The sequence below is a fragment of the Temnothorax curvispinosus genome, unplaced genomic scaffold (genome assembly GCF_003070985.1).
Source record: "Temnothorax curvispinosus isolate PA1 unplaced genomic scaffold, ASM307098v1 QBEX01005546.1, whole genome shotgun sequence".
NCBI lineage: Eukaryota > Metazoa > Arthropoda > Insecta > Hymenoptera > Formicidae > Temnothorax > Temnothorax curvispinosus.
The window spans coordinates 1-3,481 of NW_020215326.1; the positions used below are offsets into that span (position 1 = coordinate 1).

The following is a 3,481-nucleotide window of genomic DNA, read 5'->3' on the forward strand; positions in this document are numbered from 1 at the left end:
CAACTCGGGGTTCGAAGCGAACAAGCCACTCAGGGCCCGCCCACCACGTCGAACTGGCCACCAGATCACGAGGGTAAAGTCCTCTGGAGCAATGATCCGCCGGATTGGACTCCGTGTCGACGTGGCCCCAAGCTGAGACCGGCACGTTGTCCTGAATGAGGGCAACGCGATTTCTAACAAAGGTCTTCCACCGTTGTGGTGCTGAGCGGATCCAGGCCCGGGCGACCTCGGAATCCGTCCAAGCATACTCGTCGTCAATGTCAATGTGTCCGCGGAGGATGCGCCGGACGTACGCGATTAATTTGGACAAGAGCAGAGCCGCGCAGAGCTCCAGACGGGGAATGGTGAGGGGGCGAAGCGGGGCGACCTTAAACTTGGCGCACAGTAAGCGGACCACGACGCCGTCGCGCGTAACGATTCGCAGATAAATCACGGCTCCGTACCCCAGCTCGCTGGCATCGCAGAACCCGTGGAGCTCGCAACGAACTACATGGCACGAGTTAAACGCGCGAGGAACGCGAAGGGAGGATAACACGCCGAGCTCCGTCTGGAAACGGTTCCAACTGCGACGAATGTCCATCGGTGGCTCATCATCCCAATCTAATTTAAGGGTCCACAGACGCTGAATTAAGCACTTCGCGGTAAAGGTGAGTGGGGCCAGAAAACCCAAGGGGTCGAAGATGCGCGCTACTTCCGACAATATAGTGCGTTTGGTGCACTCACGATCCAACGCGTTGACTTGAAACCCGAAACTGTCAGATTGTGAGTGCCACCGAAGGCCCAATATCTTCTGAGATTGATCCTCGCTTGACTCGAAATCTAACATTGATTGGCTACATAACTGCGTGTCGAGTCCCTCCAGCGCGGCAGGATGGCTGCTCGACCACTTTCTAAGCTTGAAGCCGGCGCTTCGGAGAAGCGATAGCAATTGGTCGCGGAGTGCCCGAGCCTGTTCCACCGTACGAACGCTAGTCACGACGTCATCCACATACAGCGCCTCGAGTAGGGCTGCGGACGCTAGAGGATATTTCTCGTGGTATTGATGAGCTAACTGGAGCAAACAATAGATCGCCAAGAACGGGGAGGCGGTAAAGCCGAACGTAACGGTTTTGAGGAGATAGTCTAGGATGGGGTCCAACTCCGAAAAGCGCCAGACGATACGTTGGTAGTCGCATTGCTCCGGGCTTATCCAAATCTGGCGAAAAATCTGCTTCACGTCCGCGGTTAGAGCGATCGCTTCGGCGCGGAACCTAAGCAAGATGGCGAGCAGGTCTTGCTGCAGCTTCGGACCGCTGAGCAGGGTGTCGTTGATCGACAGACCGTTCGGGCAGCGCGAGGACGCGTTAAACACTACCCGCTACTTAGTGGTAGTGCTATCGAGTTTATATACACCGTGGTGCGGTAAATAATAAATGTGGCCATCCGACGGGAACGGATTGCGAATTACCTCCATGTGTCCGCTATCGAGATAGTCCTGCATGAAACTATTGTAACTAACTCTGAACTCCGGATCAGATTTAAATCGACGTTCTAGTGCGCGGAGACGACTAACCGCTATGGAGCGCGAGCCGACGAATGTAGGAGGATCCGACACGAACGGGTACGAGACCACGAAACGACCCGAGGGGTCACGATACGTGGTCTGGGCGAAGATCTCCTTGCAGCGTCGATCCTCGTCCGAACAAGAAGCGTCCTCCGGCACCTCCTCCAATTGACAAAAGCGACCCACTGATGTCTCGATCGACTCGAGCGTAGTCGCGAATGACAGCAGGGGTGTTGCTTGGACTGACGGGGATACCGCGCCCGTCAGAACCCATCCAAAGACTGAATTGAAGGCGTCGGGTTCTCCCTTTTCCCCCTTACGACGGCCATCCCGTAGTATCGACACAAACGAGTCCGCCCCTAAGAGGATGTCAACACTGCCGGGCACGTAATATTCGGGATCCGCGAGCGGCAATCCTTTCAAGTGTTTCCACGATTGGACCTCCACCTTGTCATTAGGCAGCGGCGAGGTTATGCGCGGGAGGACCGTAGCCTTTATCGAGAACCGAGTGTCGTCGCGACCGCGCGCGCGGATCACGAGGGAGGTGAGGCCCCTCGTCGTGGCCGCCCTAGCTTCGTTTATCGCCAACACGGTTGCACTGTGTTTGGTGCGACGAAAGCCGCCCTTCCGAAGGCAGCCCTCGGTAATGACATTGGCCTGACTCGCGCTGTCCAGCAATATGCGTACGGGGAACGCATTGCCACGCGCGTCTATCGCCTCGGCTCGTACGGTGGACAGGAGGACGATTCTATTGGCTAGGCTAGTCATTGTTACAATCGGCGCATCCTCCGACTGAGGAGCGGGTACGGCGTCCGGTTCGGCAGGAGTCGCGCTAATGGGTTCGGTCTTAGGAGTAGTATTGGAGCTCTGCTCGTAATGCAGAAGCGTATGATGCTTTGTTCCGCAGGACCGACATGTCCATGCGGAAGGACAATTTTTCATGCCATGCCCTGAGCGCAGGCAATTGAGGCACAATTTTAAGTCGCGAGCCTTAGCCTGCCTCTCTCTCGGCGAGAGTTTCAAAAACTGGGAGCACTTCGACACGTAGTGAGGCTCTTTACAAACGGGGCAATCGGCCGTGTTAGTCACGAACAAAGAGACCGGCGTGGACTTGGTTTTGGAGGACGGGCCCGCGACGGCCTCGAGAACCTGACAATGTTCCGCTAGAAATTTCGTGAGTTGAGTATATCGCGGTATCTCCTCAGCCCGGTGAGCAGACTCGAATTTTTCCCGAAGGGAACGAGGAAGCTTGTCTAACAAAAACTTCAGTAGGATAAAATCCCATGAATCGGTAAGGAACTTCATCAATGCGAGCGCGCGCGTGTTCTCGGTAAACGTATCTAATAAGTGGTGAAGAGTCTCGGCCGACTCCGCCTTCAATGGCTTTGCCTCGATTATCGAATTCAAGTGATGGTCCGCTAACTTTCTCTTATTCCGGTATCGATCTACCAGCGAGTCGTAAGCGATCAGATAGTACTCCTCGGAAAACGGCAGGTTTTTCACCACGTTGAGTGGTTCCCCTTTGAGCGAGGCTAGCAGATACTGGTATTTCTCTATCGCGGAAATCTGCTGGTTGTGTATCGACGCGTTGAACAACGCGATGAAGGAAGGCCACAACGTGAGGTCGCCGGAAAACTGCGGTAGCGGGATCTTAGGCAACTTGACCACCGAGGCCTGACACGAGGGCGGTGCCGGCGCTCCTCCGAGTGGCGCGCCCGTTTCATGATGATAGCGACTCTTTACGGCGTAATGCATCTTATCGAAACTGGCTCGGATTTCGTCCTCGACATCGAAGTCCGCCGCTTCTTGGATGACCTTCAGGTGGGTGACCTCAAAATCGTCCGCGATCTTTGCTACGCTCGAGTAGCGAGCGAGGAAGGTCGCTCGGATTGCCGCGTCGGTCGCGGCTTGTAGGGAGAGGTCGTGTATTTCTCGCAT

General features: G+C 55.5%; 1 protein-coding gene across 1 annotated transcript; it reads right to left on the reverse strand.

Annotated features, from left to right (window-relative positions):
- Positions 1–44: 44 nt before the first annotated feature.
- LOC112454901 lies at positions 45–3,481 on the reverse strand (the record flags this gene model as incomplete). The annotated part of the gene is made up of 2 exons (XM_025016530.1): positions 1,448–3,481; positions 45–1,357 (listed from the first exon to the last, which is right to left on the reverse strand). Coding segments are annotated over exons 1-2 (3,347 nt in total), but the record flags the coding sequence as incomplete, so codon positions are not given.